Source organism: Microcebus murinus, chromosome 15 (assembly GCF_040939455.1).
Source record: "Microcebus murinus isolate Inina chromosome 15, M.murinus_Inina_mat1.0, whole genome shotgun sequence".
Lineage (NCBI taxonomy): Eukaryota > Metazoa > Chordata > Mammalia > Primates > Cheirogaleidae > Microcebus > Microcebus murinus.
In genome coordinates this window covers 7,611,544-7,626,670 of record NC_134118.1, presented here as the reverse complement: position 1 = coordinate 7,626,670, position 15,127 = coordinate 7,611,544, and the positions used below count along the sequence as shown (strand labels likewise).

Here is a 15,127-nt window from a genome sequence, read left to right as displayed (position 1 = left end):
ACAGATCACAAATCTAAATGTAAAATGCAAAACTTATTATAAAACTCCTAGAAGATGCCATAGGAGAAAATCATAGGTGACCCTAGATTTGGTGGTAATTTTTTATGTACAATATCAAAAGCACAATTCATGAAAGAAAAAAGTGTTAAGTTAGACTTCATTAAAACTAAAAACTTCTGCTCTTTGAAGCACACTATCAAGAGAATAAAAAGAGAAGCCACAGACTAGGAGAAAATATTTACAAAAGACATACCTGATAAAGGACTGTTATCCAAAATAAACAAAAAACTCTTAAAACTCAACAATCAGAAAATGAACAATTACAAAAATAGGCAAAAGATCTGAACAGACACCTCACTAAAAAGGATATACAGATGGCAAATAAGCATATGAAAAGATGCTCAACATGCCATCAGAGAGTTGCAAATTAAAATAACAGTGAGATACCACTACATACCTATTAGAGTGACCAAAATCCAAAACACTGGCAACACCAAACACTGGCCAGGAAGTGGAGCAACTGGATCTCTCATTCACTGCTGAGGGAATGCAAAATGGACAGCCACTTTGAAAGACAGTTTGGCAGTTTCTCACAAAACTAAATATACCCTTACCATAAAATCCAGCAATCACGCTCCTTGATATTTCTCCAAATGAGGTGAAAACTGATGTCCATGAAAAAACATGCACATAAATGTTTATAGCAGCTTTATTCATAATTGCCCAAACTTGGAAGGAATCAGAATGCCCTTTCTTCTGTAAGCGAATGGAAAAACAAACTCTGGAATATCTATACAATGAAATATTATTCAGTAATAAACATAAATGAACTAACAAGCCAAGATAATACATGGAGGAACTTTAAATGCATATTGCTTAAAGAAGCCAGTCTGAAAAGTCTGCATGTGATTCCAACTATATGACATTCTGCAAAAAGAAAAACTATGAAGATAGTAAAAAGATGATTAGTTACCAGGGCTGAGGGGAGGGAAGGGTGAATAGGGGGAGCACAGAGGATTCCCAGGGTAGCAAAACTTCTGTATGATACCATGATGGTGGATACATGTCATATATTTTGTCAGAACCCATAGAAAGCATAACACAAAGAGTGAACCCTAATGTGAAATATGAACTTACTATTTTACTAAATATTACTGGTTCGATGGTTTTAACTAATGTACCACACTACTAATGCAAGATGTTAATAATAGGGAAAATTGGGGAGGGAGAGATGAAGGGGTGTAAGAAAACTCTCTGTACTTTCTGATCAATATTTCCATAAGCCTAAAACTACTTTTTTAAAAGTCTAATTAAAACAGCAACAAAAATAGACTTAGGGTATAAAGTTTAAAAATGTAAAGAAAACACACTAGTTATCTATATTTACTTTAATATCTATTCAGAGTTTAAATGTTTCCCAACAACACAAAAGACGTTTTTAGCTTTGAGATATTAAACCATACAAATACATACAACTGTTACCACTAGGATAAATACTCTTTAGATTTTAACATTTTTCAACATCTGAAATCTGAATAGCTGAATCTTCTATACAAAAATACCATATTATTATTATTTTATAATTTGCCTTTAGATAATGTCGACAAGATGATGCCACCAATTACATTAGCATTTGTTACAAAGTCATGAAATACATAAAATCCCAGTAGTCGATGACATTATTATTCTTTAAAAAGAATAGACAGTACTAGTATCCAGTCCATAAAGTGGCAGGTTTAAATAGAATAGTCCTGAGTTCAAAACATCTATTTCAAATACTAATTTAGAAATAAAACTAAGGAAAAAAATATATGTACTTTGTGAAACCACCGCTATAGCAGCTGAACGCATTTGCTCTGGAGCAAATGTGAAGGTCAGAGCTGAGTCAGTGACCTGCAGCAGCACGAGTTGGCTTGGAGGGAGCAGCTGGCACGTTTCATCTCTGTGTCCTTTACAAACACAAACAACATATTTTGGAAGTCTGATGAACAAACATTAAATGCAGTTTTAAGAACCAACTTGATGTGAAGAGGAGAAAACCCTGACTTGGTTAATATGGAAGCCATCAAGCCTTTGTGTTTGATAGTCACCATGAATACAGTGCAGTTGTGTTGGACAAGAACAGACAGACTCTTTCTCCACATAAATCAGGTGGCATAATTTGGATATTCTCTATGTTAAAGATAAATTCATTTCTAAGAAAGACATCCAGCTCAAGATCGGCATTACCATTGCTCCCACAGCTTCAAAGTAGACAACAAATGATGATTGCAGTCTTTCTGTCACTGCCGAAGTGGCAGAGCAGAGCCTTTGCCAATTAAGAACCACAGCAGACAGCCCACAGAGGTCGGCCTAGTTGCTGTGAAGAAATACAACAAAAAACAAACCTCTCAGGCCAATCACTGCAAACTCGGACGACATGTAAAATCATTTAGGCAAATATACAACAAATGAAAACTATAGCACTCTGAACACTTTCTGGAGACATTTTTTTTTAAAAAGTTTCTTCTATACTTACTATCTATTAATTTATAGATCAAATACCTGATACTTTGGCAAACAGTTTATTCAATACTTTGTTAAAGTCCTACTCATATATCAGTACTGTGAGCAATGATGCCAAGAAAATGCATTTCATTTCTCAGAAAGAAATAAAATAGGAGATGATTTTTGCTCTTCCAAGTACCCACTATTGCATATTTCTTCCAGAACTCAGTAGAAATAGACATCTGTAGACATTTCCCAGGGCCAGTGAACTTGCACGCGCTCTATGAGGCAATGCTGCAGGACTTCACACCGGGGAGTTCTACCGGTGGCCGCCATACTTGGCCACCCAGTCTGTCCTCCCATGCACTGAGGGAACTGGCTGTGCTCGGTTCATGATATTTAGGTTCTTTGCTGTAGGATGGTAAGTAGGTCCTGAAAACTGCCCCTGACCAGCTTTTGTGTTCCAGGTATATTCTGAAAGAAATCAGAACTAGATATTAGGATTTTATTATTTTTTATTATCAAATTCAAAATAAAGCAATTCATTCTCTCATTTTATGGGTAAAATTTGAATTTATCTTTAAAAGATTAATTCAGTAGTCTCTGAGATTTTTAAAATTCTAAGTCCTCAAAATTCTAGTGTAGTATTATATTGACACTTACTAGAATTTTCAGTAGCTTAAGAGCCGGTATTTCCAGTTTGTAGTTCTGACACTGCTGGTATTTCCAATATTTAACATTTGGATAGGAACACCAAGTAAGATGACCAAGAGAAATTCTTGGTTCAATTTCAATGGGCAACACCCAGAGTGTTCATGACTTTGTAACATCACACTGTGGTTACAGCTAAATAATGTATTTGGAATTGTGAAGCTATAAAACTCTGGCTTCATGGAGCTAAATGTATGGGATCCTACAATAGATTTCTTTTTAAAAGTGAAAATGTGGTTTTTAGAATCAAGAAATTTCATTTTTCATTGGGAAAATTATGGTTGATAAAACAAAGCCATAAAACAGTAACCCATTTCTAGGATCCCAAACCTTTAATCACAAGTCTTGTTTTAGTCATACATTTGACTGCTTAAAAATCGGTGAAAATTTTAAAAATTTGTTAAACATTTGTTATTTGAACAATTTATAAGCTAACATTGCAAATGACAATGCAGTAAATCATTTCACAGGGAACTTTGATGTCTTTTTCCGTCCCTCCATGCCCTTCTCACACCAAATTGAGAGGTTGGTATCACATGTGTTCTATCTGAGGAGGATGTTTGATTTTTCCATTTGGGATTTAAATATCTTTTCACACTGTGCTGTAGCTGCCATTCTTAGATTAAACTCTAAGAGGCAATACTGAAATGAATCTGACTGTACCCTTAGCTCAGCTCTACCATGTTTACTGGCATGGTTTCCCAGTTTTTCTTAGACTTTCACTGTAGAACTGGGAATTATGTGAGTTCGAGGTCTTGATGTGCTGCTAACCTCAGTGTTAAGCAAGCAAGGCATTACGTGCAAACACCCTGGGTAAGACAGTGCCTGGCTGCTGCTTAGTTTGGTTGGGGCAGGACAGACAAGAGCTCTCCCTTCTGTGGTTTCATAGGTCATTTCATCCCACTCTAACTGGGATTAAAATTCTCAGAGTCAAGACCACTACAAAGTTATCTAACAAAGGCTGGGACAAGGTATCTAGAGGGGCCAGTTAAGGCGCCATGTTTTCCAAGAACCGCCACTGGAATATAAACAGGCACCATCTGTTAAACGGGAGGGCCACCCGTCAACATGGTGCCATGGGCTGGAGAGAGAGTGCGAGGGGAGTGAGGGTCAGAGAGAGAGGCAGAAAGCCCAGATAATTCAGAGAAGGGGAAAGAGAACACAGCCTTAAGCTAACAGGCTCATAGGGTAAGAAGTGAGGAGTTTGGGGAGTAACAAAAAGAGCAGCTTTTTGTTTAGGTCGTGACGTAGCTTCAGTCAAGTCCTAAACACATTTAAATGAAACTGTATCCAGGCCAGAATTTTGTAAAACTTCTTTGAAGAGGGAATCATTTTGCTAAGAAGGTAGTAGTGTTGAGATTTAGGAGTCCTTTCCTAGAAATAATAGGGTTTTAGGACGCAAGAACCCTTGGTGAAGAACCCAATGGCTGACAAAGGAGCCCAGATCTCGTGGCAGGGCAAGAAATGCTTTTGTGCCTTAGTCAGACCACCTACACATTGCAGTTAGCTCTGCAATGCTTGCCATGTGTTTAATTTACAAAACTGCATTTGTCCTATGGCGGGCATTTAACTTCTTATAGAAAATGTGTGCTAAAGGAAGGGTTTGCCTCTAGCTATGGATTTAATCAATGCCATTATGATGTAACTTTTTGCAAGATATAAAACTTTTGTGAGATGGAGATGATCTATAATAAAGCCCTGGGAAGATTACGTGAGTTAATGTACACTGAGTGCTTGGAACAGGGCCCTGCACATCTAAAAGGTGCGCCATACATAGAAGTCACTCCTTGAAGTCCTTGTAACTTTCAAAGCTGGGGATGTGGAGATATTAGGAGGTTTGGAAGGAGAGATTACACCGGGTGGAAGTCATTAATTTGATTTTCCTTCTCAAAATGAGAGAAAGAAAAGCAAAGACTATGTGAAGAGGGGGAAATAATTGAGTAAATACGGTAATGACCTGGTTTTAATTTCTTGCAGGAAATTGTCACCCAAGTGGGAGGACTGGAAGACATAGCTCTTACAGAACAGTGTTTTCCTAAGGATTTGCTTTGACCACTGGAGAGTGATTAATATTTACTTCTTTTTTTTTTTTTTTTACCTCTCGTCCTATCACGGTCTGTAGGAAAATCTGATAAGCAGAGTAAATGAAGAGATGAAAAGTTATGAGACAGCATTTACTTAAAAAAAAGAAACAGAAATATGCATGCTAATCCAACAGAATAATTAACATATAAAGGTCTTTAATATCTTACAAAAAATATTTTAATAAGATCCATTCTCAATTACTAAGAGCAGGTCAGCACCCAGATAACAAAATAATCTGAAACATTATGATTTTCTGTTTTTGTATTAAAAATTGCTAAGTCATTGTAAGACTGGCTTAAAATATTTAAGGCTTTATAAAAACCACTGCTGTACATAAAATACTTACTTATATTTTTGTTTCAGCAAAGACAATGAAGCAGTCCTTTTCACAGATAAGGTAACTGAATATTGTTTCCTTTTAGCAGTTTTACAGGGGTAAGATATAAAAAAGTAAAGAAATCCAGTGCTTTTCTCCATTTTTAGCTCCAATAGCATGAATGGTAAAGACTGGCAACTCTATTCAGGAGTTTTAATATAAGATCCTGATTAGGATAGGCTGTGCAAATACTTTCAGAGTCAACTTTTATTTTTTTTATTTCAGCATATTATACGGTTACAAATTTTAAGGTTTCAAAAAATGCCCTTACCCCCCCACCCCCCACAAGTCTGAGCTTCAAGCATGACCATCCCCCAGATGGTGCACATCTTACTCATTATGTATGTATATACCCACCTCCCTCCCACCTCCCACCCGCCCAACACCCAATTAATGTAGTTCCTATGTGTCTACTTAAGTGCTGCTCAGTTAATACCAGCTTGCTGGTGAGTATATGTGGTGCTTAGTTTTCCATTCTTGGGACACTCCACTTAGTAGTATGGTTCCAGCTCTATCCAAGAAAATACAAGATGTGCTATATTACCGTTGTTTCTTAGAGCTGAATAGTACTCCATGGTATACATATACCACATTTTATTAATCCACTCATGAACTGATGGGCACTGGGGTTGTTTCCACAGGTTTACAATTGTGAATTGTGCTGCTATAAACATTCGAGTGCAGGTGTCTTTTTTGTAGAGTGTCACTGGATCTCTTAGGTAGATGCCCAGTAATGGGATTGCTGGATCAAATGGTAGATCCACTTGTATCGCTTTAAGGTATCTCCATATTGCTTTCCACAGAGGTTGAACTAGATTGCAGTCCCACCAGCAGTGTAGGAGTGTTCCTATCTCTCCACATCCATGCCATCATCTATTGTTTTGGGACGTTTTGATCAAGGCCATTCTTACTGGAGATAAATGATTATCTCATTGTAGTTTTGATTTGCATTTCCCTGATCATTAGAGATGTTGAGCATTTTTGCATATGTTTGTTAGCCATTATTCTGTCTTCTTTAGAAAAGTTTCTGTTCATGTCCTTTGCCCACTTTTTGATAGGGTTGTTTGATTTTTTTCTTGCTGATTTTCATGAGTTCTAAGTAGATTCTAGTTATCAGCCCTTTATCAGATGTGTAGGATGCAAAAATTTTCTCCCATTCTGTAGGTTGTCTGTTTACTTTCATGACCATTTCTTTGGCTGTGCAGAAGCTTTGTAGTTTGATCATGTCCCATTTATTTATTTTTGTTGCTGCTTTGATTGCTTTTGGGGTCTTCTTCATAAATTCTTTTCCTAGGCCGATGTCTAGGAGAGTGTTTCCAACATTTTTCTCTAGAATTCTAATAGTTTCATACCTTAGGTTTAAGTCTGTTATCCAGCGTGAGTTGATTTTTGTGAGAGGTAAAAGCTGTGGATCCTGTTTCAGCCTTCTACAAGTGGCTATCCAGTTTTCCCAGCACCATTTATTGAAAAGGGATTCTTTTCCCCAGTGTATGTTTTTGTCTTTGTCAAAGATTAGATTGCAATATGAGAATGGTTTTATATCAGGGTTCTCAGATCTGTTCTACTGGTCAATATTCCTATTTTTGTGCCAATACCATATTGATTTAATTACTACAGCTTTGTAGTATAGTTTGATATCTGGCATGTTAATACTCCCCATTTTGTTTTTATTGCCTAGAATTGCTTTTGATATGCGGGGTCTTCTCTGGTTCCAAACAAAGCACAAAATTATTTTTTCCATATCTGTGAGAATGATGATGGGATTTTAATAGGTACTGCATTGAATCTGTAGATCAGTTTGGGTAGTATAGACATTTTAACGAAGTTGAGTCTGCCAACCCACGAGCATGGTATGGATTTCCATTTGTTTACATCCTCTGTTATTTCCTTCCTCAGTGTTTCATAGTTCTCATTGTAGAGGTCTTTACCTCCTTGGTTAAGTATATTCCTAGGTACTTTATTTTTTTGTTGCTATTGTGAAGGGTATTGAGCCTTTGATTTGGTTCTCACTTTTATTGCTGTTGGCGTATATGAATGCCTCTGATTTCTGTGTATTGATTTTATAGCCTGAGACTTTACTAAATTCATTTATCAATCCCAGCAGTTTCTTGGTTGAATCCTTGGAGTTTTCTAAATATAGTATCATATCATCTGCAAAGAGTGAAAGTTTGATCTCTTCTGCCCCAATTTGGATACCTTTAATTCCACTGTCCTGTCTGATTGCTATAGCCAGGACTTCCAGCACTATGTTGAATAGAAGTGGAGATAATGGGCAGCCTTGCCTGGTTCCAGTTCTAAGTGGGAATGCTTTCAATTTTTCCCTATTTGGTATTATGTTGGCTATGGGTCTGCTTGTATATAGCTTGTAACATTTTTAGGTATGTCCCTTCTATGCCTATTTTCTTACGTGTTCTTATCATGAAAGGGTGCTGAATTTTGTCAAAAGCTTTTTCTGAATCTATTGAAAGAATCATGTGGTCTTTGTTTTTGCTTCTGTTTATGTGGTGAATTACATTTATAGATTTACATATGTTGAACCATCCCTGCATCCCTGGGATGAACCCCACTTGGTCATGATGGATTATTTTTTTGATAAGCGTCTGGATTCAGTTAGCTAGGACTTTGTTGAAAATTTTTGCATCTATATTCATTAGGGATATTGGTCTGTAGCTTTCTTTTTTTGTTGCATCCTTTCCTGGTTTTGGTATCACAGTAATGTTCGCTTCATAAAAGGTGTCAGGGAGGTTTCCATTCTTCTTGATGTTGTGGAATAATTTCTGCAAGATAGGCATCAGTTCTTCTTTGTAAGTGTGGTAAAATTCGGGTGTGAAATCATTTGGGCCAGGACTTTTCTTTTTAGTGAGATTTTTAATTGTTGTTTCTATTTAGGCTTTTGATATTGGTCTGTTCAGGAATTCTATTTCTTCCTGGTTGAGGCTAGAGAGGCTGTGTGTTTATAGAAATTTGTTCATTTCCTCCACATTTTCCAGTTTGTGCGCATAAAGTTTTTTGTAGTATTCGTAAATTATATCTTGTATCTCCTTGGGATCAGTTGTGATATCTCCTTTTTTGTTCCTGATGGAGCTTATTAGAGATTTCTCTTTTCTGCTTTTTGTTAGCCTAGCCAAAGGCGTGTCACTTTTGTTTAGTTTTTCAAAGAACCAACTTTTTGTTTTATTAATCTTTTGTATAGCTTCCCTGTTGTCAACTTCATTTAGTTCTGATTTGATCGTGTTAATTTCACTTCTTCTGCTGGGTTTGGGGTTGGTCTGTTCTTCTTTTTCCAGCTCTTTGAGTCATTTTGTTAAATTGTCTATTTGTGACCTTTTTGACTTTTGGTTATAGGCATTTATGGAGATAAACTTTTCTCTCAGTACTGCTTTAGCTGTGTCCCAGAGGATTTGATAACTCGTCTCTCCATTGTCATTTTTTTCAAAGAACTTTTTATTTCCATCTTGATTTCTTCATTTATGAAGTAATCATTTAGTAGGAGGTTGTTTAATTTCCACATTTTTGTGTAGAAATTTGAGTTTCTGTTAGGGTTGATTTCTACTTTTATTCCACTGTGATCTGAGAAGATACATGGTATGATTTCTATTTTTTTAAATTTCTTTAGGGTTACTTTGTGTCCTAGGATATGATCAATCTTAGAGAATGTCCCATGAGCTGATGAGAAGGACATATAGTCAGTGGATTTTGGGTAGAATGACCTGTAAATGTCTGTCAGACCCAATTGTTCTAGAGTTTTGTTTAAGTCCATTATTTATTAATTTTCTGTTTGGAGGATCTGTCCTGTGCAGTCAATGGGGTGTTGAAATCTCCAGTAATTATGGAGTTGCTGTTAATCAATTTGCTTATTTCCAGTAAGGTTTGCTTTATGAATCTGGATGTATCTTAGGTGGGTGCATATATATTTAAAATTATTCTCTCTCTTGTTGAACTGTGCCCTTCACCATTATATAATAATCGTCTTTGTGTTTCACTACTTTCGTTGGTTTAAAAACTAAATCACGTGAGATTAGAACCGCTACACCAGCCTTCTTTTGGCTTCCACTTGCTTGAAGTATTGATCTCTACCCCTTTACTTTTAGTCTGTATGCATCCTTGCAGGTTAGATGTGTTTCCTGAAGACAGCAGATACTTGGCTTGTATTTTCTTATCCATTCAGCCAGCCTATGTCTCTTGAGTGGAGAGTTTAAGCCATTCACATTTATTGAGAGAACTGATAGGTAAGGCAGATTACTGTTCATTCTATTGGGTTGGATGTTGTTGCTTTGATTTCTCTCTTGAGCCATTGTAATATCTGGCCTTAAATCTTTAGGTGTTGGTTTTTTTGTATGTTCATGAGTATTTATTATGCTGTTCCATGCGTAACACTGTTTTGAGTACTTCTTGTAGGGCTGGTCTTGTCTTGGTGAATTCCCTCAGTCTTTGCTTATCTGAGAATGTCTTAATTTGTCCTTCATATATAAAGCTTAGTTTTGCAGGGTAGAAGATTCTAGGCTGGGCATTATTTTGTTTCAAAAGAGTGAGAATGCGGACCCAGTCTCTCCTTGCTTCTACTGTTTCAGTTGAGAAAGCTGGTGTTATCCTGATTGGTTTTCCTTTGTATGTAACTTGCTTCTTTCACCTTGCAGCTTTTAGAAGGGTCTCTTTTGTTGATATTTTGGTCAGTCGGATGACTATGTGTTGTAGAGTTTTCCTGTTTGCATTGTATCTCCTAGGAGTCCTTTTGGCCTCTTGTATTTCTAATTCTAAGTTATTGGCTAGACCTGGGAAATTTTCCTCAATTATTTCTTCACATAGCTTATCCAAACACTTGGGTTTTTTCTTCCTCCTCTGGAATCCAGTGAATCTGCAGATTATATTTCTTCATATAATCCCACAACTCTTGTAAGCTTTGCTCGTGTCTCTTATTTTTCTGCTCTAACTCTGTGATTAACTTGATTTGAAGGTGTTGTCTTCAATCTCTCAGATTCTTTCTTCTGTTTGGTCCACCCTATTTTTGAGGCTTTCCGCTGCGTTTTGTATTTCCCTGAATAGATTCTTCATTTCCAGATCAGATTGATTCTTCTTTAAGATCTCGATTTCCTTAGTGAATCTTTGTTCCAAGTCCTGTATTTTCTTTGTAGTTTCTTTGTGTTGGTTATCCATTTTTTCTTGCATATCGTTGTGCTTTCTTACAATCCAATTTTGGAATTCTTCTGTCATTTTAGTGTTTTGGGTTTGTTCAGTCTCCATTTCTTGAGAGCTGATATATCTCTTAGGGGGAGTGTTTTCAGTTTGGTACTTTGAGGTTCCAGAATTTTTTCACTGAGCCCTCCCCATCTGGATCAGCTGTTGTTATTCCCTATGCTGCCCAGGGATCCTTTCTTCTGTAGTTTCTTGATCAGCCACTGGGGGGGGGCTCTTCTACCACACTTAGAAGATACCCCTGATAGGAGGGGTTACTTGTGCAGCTTATTATGGCCACTTCTGGGGGGGCGGGGGGGCCTTTGTTCCTTAACTATATCCTGACTGTTGGCCACTGACCTGGGGAGGAGATTCAGTCCCAGTGTTTTGATCGACTGGGTTACCTAAACTGTTCTGGGAAGCAAAGTCTTTTATACTGCCAGCTTAAGGGCTGCACACAGGCCCAGCGGGATCTCCCTAGATCTGGGGAGAGTGGCTTTTCTTTTCTCACCCCACCTCCAAGGGTGGAGCCTACCCTTTCAGCAGGAGAGATGTGGGCTAGGGGGAGGAGGTAGCTCCTCAGTCTGCCCTGCACCCCAATGCCCCAGTGGCTGTAATTCTTCTTGGCAGTTAGTCTTCTCAGTAGTTCATTGACTAAGCCAGGCCTGGCCAGCCGCTCGCAGATTGTGTAGGGGTGGAATTTGCCAGGAGAGTCTCTAGGCTGGGGGAGGGGACCTGCCCGCCGCACCATATCACACCACAGCAGCTGGGCTGTGGACTCTCTCAATGGCGACCACTTGCCCACTCACAGGGCAGCAGCACTGGGAGTGACTGTTTAGGAGGTGGCAGGTGCCAGGATGGGGGTCTGGGTTGTCTAGATGCCCCGTTGCCTCCTCTATGCTGCCTTCCCAACCGCCTGTTCAGCCATAGCCCTCGTTCTTACTGACTCGCCCTCGCTCTTAGTGACTCGCCCTGTGCAGTCTCATTCACCCAAGGCAGTTACAGCTTAGCGTCCCCAAGTTAGTGAACAGCTCTGTAGGGCTGGCCCCGCTCATTACCAGAGACAAGACATCTGTCTCCCCTATCAGATCAGTTCAGTTTCCTCCTGTCTTGGAGCTGCCCTAGCACAGGGCTCAGAGGAATTTCCACTAATGGCACTCTCCAGCACCCTCTTCTCCTGCCGCAATTTCGCACCAATTTCAGACAGGTCCCTGGCTGGGTGGGTATGGAGGTCGATGGGGAAGCAAGTTCTCCTGTGAGTCTGATCCCACTTCACCCCCTGGCCCAGCGGGCCAGCGCCCTCCCACGCGCCCTATTGTTCGTTTTGCACTCTCCAGAGAATGCGATCTTATCTCCCGATCACCTTGTTTTTTCGTATTTTGAGAATCCCACGCCGAACCTCTGTGGATTCTCGATGCTGTCCTTGTAGGGGGGAGATCCACTCGCATGTAGGAGATCAAGATCTATGTCTCCTTCTCTGGGAGCAGGAATCCAGGGGGTTACCTTTACTCCACCATTTGTTTTTCTCTCAACTTTTAAATTAAACTACAATTAGGAGTCTGACCAAACTTCAGATCATCTGCCTTTGTGTTTATTTTAGGTGCTTCAATAGGATATCTATTTCAGATTAAAATAATGTAGGGAATATTCCCAGTCAAACTTGGTTGGCTCTAGTACACGAGCATCATCACCCTCGACTCAAGTGTGTACCCTGCACACAGCTGTCACACGCTGCGCTGCAGGGTCCGACAATGGAGGGAAACCCTTTCACCACCTGACACTACTGCAAAGCAAAAGGCAGGGTGTGAAAGTTCTGCTACCATTAATTTCTATTCTCTAAATCGGAACTGCAGAGAAACCACGTGTTAACTTACAAGAGTGTTGACATTTATTAAGCTTTCACTCTGGGCCAGGGGCTGGGCCAAAGGCTCTGAAAAATGCATCTTCGCACATCTCACTGAGTGGCACAGCACTTGCTGGAAGTGGACTGACCGAGTTTCTACCTGGCCCCAGGAGCCGTGTGACCTTCAGGTAAGTTACTTCACGTCAGTTTCCTCGTCCATAAAGGAGAGATCTAGCCACACTGTCAGGTGGCTGTGAGGGTTAAATGCCACATCCCATAGAGCCTTTTACATCGTTCCTGGCAGAGAATAGCCACATAATGAGAGGCAGCTCTTCTTATTACTATTAGACTCTGGAACCACATTTTTAGAAGAAAAACAGGACATTTTACCAACTACATGGTAGGTGAGACTAATTTAAAAGTCTTCACTCGGGAAAAGTGAATGTACAAACTTAAAACGAGAAAAGCTCCTCTCTGTTGGAAATCCCCAAAACAATCAGAAGCTGTTCTTACCTGAAGCTGCTGCGCCAAGAGGTGCCAGGTGGATCCTCTGGCCAGCTGACCCCACTTCTTTTTTAAGAAAGGAAGGAACATATCCTGGCTGATTGTAAGTAGCGTAACTTCCAAGATTTCCTAGTGACATATCATAAAGTTTCATAGTCAGAACATGAATATTTTAAGGTGCCATAGAATAACTTGGAATACGACCTCTATTATTTCTAAATACTATTTTTTGAGCATCTACTGTGTTCTAGGCACTGTGCTACACTTGCTACAGACATCCTTATTCCATTCACATAACAACCTTTAGATGCATATTATCCACATTGTGTGGCTCTTTGAAGTAACTTGCCTCAGTTCTCACAAGTCATAAGGGACTGAACACAAGGCCTCGGTATTTTCATCTCTCCCTGAACACACCAGGCTTTTCTGTGACCCCAGTTCTTAACATGGGCCACAAAGCCCCCATCCCTGAAGGGCTCTCTGTGTCCTTTGTTTTCATTGTAAGTGTTCTCATAGGGTTGTTGTATGGACTGAGTAAGACTATGCAGAACACTTGGCATAGAATATGGTATTCTAAATGTCAGCTGTCATCATTGTCATTGTCACCATCATCATCACTATTAGTGAGTGATCAATCTGGGGGCAGCACAGGGATGGGCTGAAGAGGAAAAATCTGAAGGCGGGAGACCAGTGAGGAGGTCACTGCTTTGGCTGAAATGAGAGGCTGAGGGCCTGAACTGAGGCTGTCACAGAGGGATGGGAAAGAGGGGAACATGAACCCCTAAGTTTGTAGCTTCGGTGAGTGGGTGGGTTGTCTAAGAACAGCAAGAGGAGAATCAGGTTTCAAGAAAGACACAGTGCCCAGAGGATATTCCAGTCATGGGCAGGCTGTGGGCAGGCTAGGAGATTGGTAATGGCCAGGGTGTGGAGGTTATGGAGCTGTGGGCTTGGAGGAGCAGCTCAGAAAGTGCAAAGAGCAGGAACAGACCCCAAGGAGCCCCTCATTAAGGGAAAGGAAAGAAAGGGACCCTGTGGAGCAGAGAGAACAGATAGGCAGATGGCAGGAAGAGCAGAAGAGATCCAGAGTGGGAGGAAAACAGGAATGGCACACAGGAGAGAGGCCGATGGGACCAGCACTGCCCCGGGATCGAGCAGAAGCTGCTTCAGTGGCATGAGACAGGCTGAGGACAAACAACAGGGAATTTAGAAGCAAACTGGAAGCTGTAGGTAATAAACAGCCAGCCATGCAGGAAAGGAGACAGGCTTGTCAGCTAGAAGGCAAAATGGGCTCTGATCACCCTGATGGTTTCAAAGAATTGTCCAGTTGGCAGCTACCACGACAGTGTTTTTCCCATAGTGTTATTTGTTCACATGTCTGGAGCTCTGTGTCCCTGATGTTTTTCACAGGGTTTAGGCACAAGTGTCTGCTCTCAAATTAACAAATGTCAAAGAGCAATATTACTTATGGGGCCCTAAAGGATTTTACACAGTAAGCACATGCTATTAGTCTATATAATTTTCAACCCTATTGAATTTTGCCTAAGTACAGCTGCCTAATTTTACCCTTCTGCTCTCAGGAACTCCTTCTGAATCTCTAACCAGTTCTTTACTTCAGAGGACTTTTTGAAAGGAAGTTCAAAGCAGTGATCACGTTCAGTAGCAGCTTCAGATCACGGTTCTTGCTCTCATTCTCGTCATCAGAGCAAACACTAAATGCTCAGTGTGTGACAAAAGTCTTAGGTATGGTTATACAATAATACTTAAGTATTATTTTCTCTACTGTATAAATGGTAAAACCAGCTTAAATAACTTGTCCCAAACCACAAAAGCCAGTGACAAAAATGATGATATGTCAGACTGTAAAAGCCATGCATTGATCAGTTATGTGATGCTGCTTATTAGAAAAAGAAGGTGCTGAAAAGAAATGAATAAAAAATTAAATCTTAAAT

General features: G+C 39.7%; 1 protein-coding gene across 3 annotated transcripts in view; it reads right to left on the bottom strand.

The window, feature by feature from the left end:
• Positions 1 to 2,548: 2,548 nt before the first annotated feature.
• LOC105865211 (serine/threonine-protein kinase MAK) overlaps positions 2,549 to 15,127 on the bottom strand; it is a 74,211-nt gene continuing 61,632 nt past the window's right edge. For 2 of the 3 annotated variants that reach the window (XM_076010456.1, XM_012753647.2), the window contains 2 exons: positions 13,188 to 13,307; positions 2,549 to 2,961 (listed from right to left, as the gene is read on the bottom strand). In XM_076010456.1, coding sequence (XP_075866571.1) covers positions 2,807 to 2,961; positions 13,188 to 13,307 — 275 coding nt within the window. In that variant the 3' untranslated portion in view covers positions 2,549 to 2,806. Of the gene's footprint in view, positions 2,962 to 5,220; positions 5,327 to 13,187; positions 13,308 to 15,127 lie in introns of those variants that run through there. The other variant, XM_076010457.1, reaches the window with a different exon arrangement.